This window comes from Myotis brandtii, unplaced genomic scaffold, assembly GCF_000412655.1.
Source record: "Myotis brandtii unplaced genomic scaffold, ASM41265v1 scaffold45, whole genome shotgun sequence".
Classification (NCBI taxonomy): domain Eukaryota; kingdom Metazoa; phylum Chordata; class Mammalia; order Chiroptera; family Vespertilionidae; genus Myotis; species Myotis brandtii.
Genome location: NW_005367209.1, coordinates 7234348 through 7235963, shown reverse-complemented (window position 1 = coordinate 7235963; position 1616 = coordinate 7234348). Strand labels below are relative to the sequence as shown.

At 49.3% G+C, this 1616-nt stretch overlaps 1 protein-coding gene across 1 annotated transcript in view; it reads right to left on the bottom strand.

The window, feature by feature from the left end:
- IDH3B (isocitrate dehydrogenase 3 (NAD+) beta) overlaps window positions 1–1616 on the bottom strand; it is a 6673-nt gene that overhangs the window by 4791 nt on the left and 266 nt on the right. Inside the window, exons 2-3 of the mRNA XM_005874761.2 lie at window positions 1428–1541; window positions 1196–1316 (exon numbers count right to left, since the gene is read on the bottom strand). Of these exons, the coding sequence (XP_005874823.1) occupies window positions 1196–1316; window positions 1428–1541 (235 nt within the window). The remainder of the gene's footprint in view (window positions 1–1195; window positions 1317–1427; window positions 1542–1616) is intronic.

Genomic DNA, 1616 nt, shown 5'->3' with positions numbered 1-1616 from the left:
ACATATATATATGAAAAAAATATATACATATGAAAGGATTTTAACGACATACATAGAAACACAAAGAAATTCCCTGTGGTAATATCAGGAAACATCACAGAACGACTGGCACTTCAGCCAGACCTTAGGTAAAGTGAGTATAGTAGATTGAACAGTAACCCCCAAAATGATATGTCTATACCTCAACCTATAAATGTGACCTTATTTAAATAACAGTGTTAGAAAAAAAAGAAAAGAAAAGAAAGAAAGAGTGTTTGCAGATATAATTAAGGATCTTGAGATGAAATCAACTTGGATTAGGGTGGGCCCAAAATCCAATGACAAGCCCTTATACAAAAAAAGGAGTAGAAATAGATACACAGACACAGAGAGGAAAAAGCCAGAAGACAGAGGCAAAGATTGGAGTGATGCATCTACAAGCCAAGGAACACCAGGAGCTGCCAGGTGCCACCAGGGGCTGGAAGAGCCAAGAAAGAGTTCTCCCCTAAGCCTTCAGAGAGAGCCCTGCCAAGACCTTAACTCTGGAATTCTGACCTCCAGAACTGTGAAAGAATAAAATTTCTGTTATTTTAAGCCACCAGTTGCATGATAATTGGTTATGACAGTCCTGGGAGACCAAGACAGTGAGTGAGGAGGACTCTGACAGGTAGCATCAGAACATCCTGGGCAGAAGGAACAGCATAAATCAAGGTAGTTCATATATTTGGAACTAACACAGCCTAGTCCATAGCACAGAACAAGTCCTGTGGAAATGAAGGCAGAAAAGCTGAGAGTCACTGTACAAAGAACTTACTGTCCTAGGCTAAGGCTGGGCCTGGCAAAGTCATGCTGGTCTTTCCAAGAGAAGAGATGCAGAAAATGGACTGCGGGGACAGAACTGGAAACCAAAAAATCTAATGAGGAGATTCAAGGAGGGACGCAGAGGGAAGGCAGAAAAGCGGTGGCCAGAGCAGCATTCTATAAACACAATTCACAAGACGTGACGACCCGTGGTGTAGCCCCATGGCAGACTCCGAGTTCCTGTGGAGACAGCTCCCATGCTCTCTCAGCTCCTGTGTTCCGGCTGGAAGGAACCAATGGTCACGAACCGCTGGGAGCTCAGGGAGAGTTCGTGCAGCCATATGTGTAGAGGGAAACTTGATGAATATTTGTTCATTTGATTTCAAATGACACATAGGCGAGAGGGCACACGTACCAATGAGGGCCACCTTGTTCTCCTTCATGGAGCTCAGAACTTGCTCCAGCTTCTCCTCCGACGCCATATTCTGCACCTCGCTCAGGTAATGCTCCTGAAACTCCACGGGGACGCTGGCAGCCTTCCGAGACAGACCCCAAGCATGACAGGGTCAGGATCAACTAAGTTCTTTCCAAGCCGACCCCGCACCCCCACCCCACCGTCCCTGCCGCAGATTCCCCGGGCAACTCGCCTTGAACACCTCCTTGACCGCGTGCATCAGCTCGGGCCCCACGCCGTCTCCGGGCACCATGGTCACAGGAAAGGCGCCCTCCACCTTCAGGTCCTGGGCCTGCGACCGGGGCCGTCAGAGATGGTGCGAGGGTAGGGGCAGGAGTCCGGGAGAGGGGAGGGCTGGGGAGCCGGGGAGGGGGCGGGACGG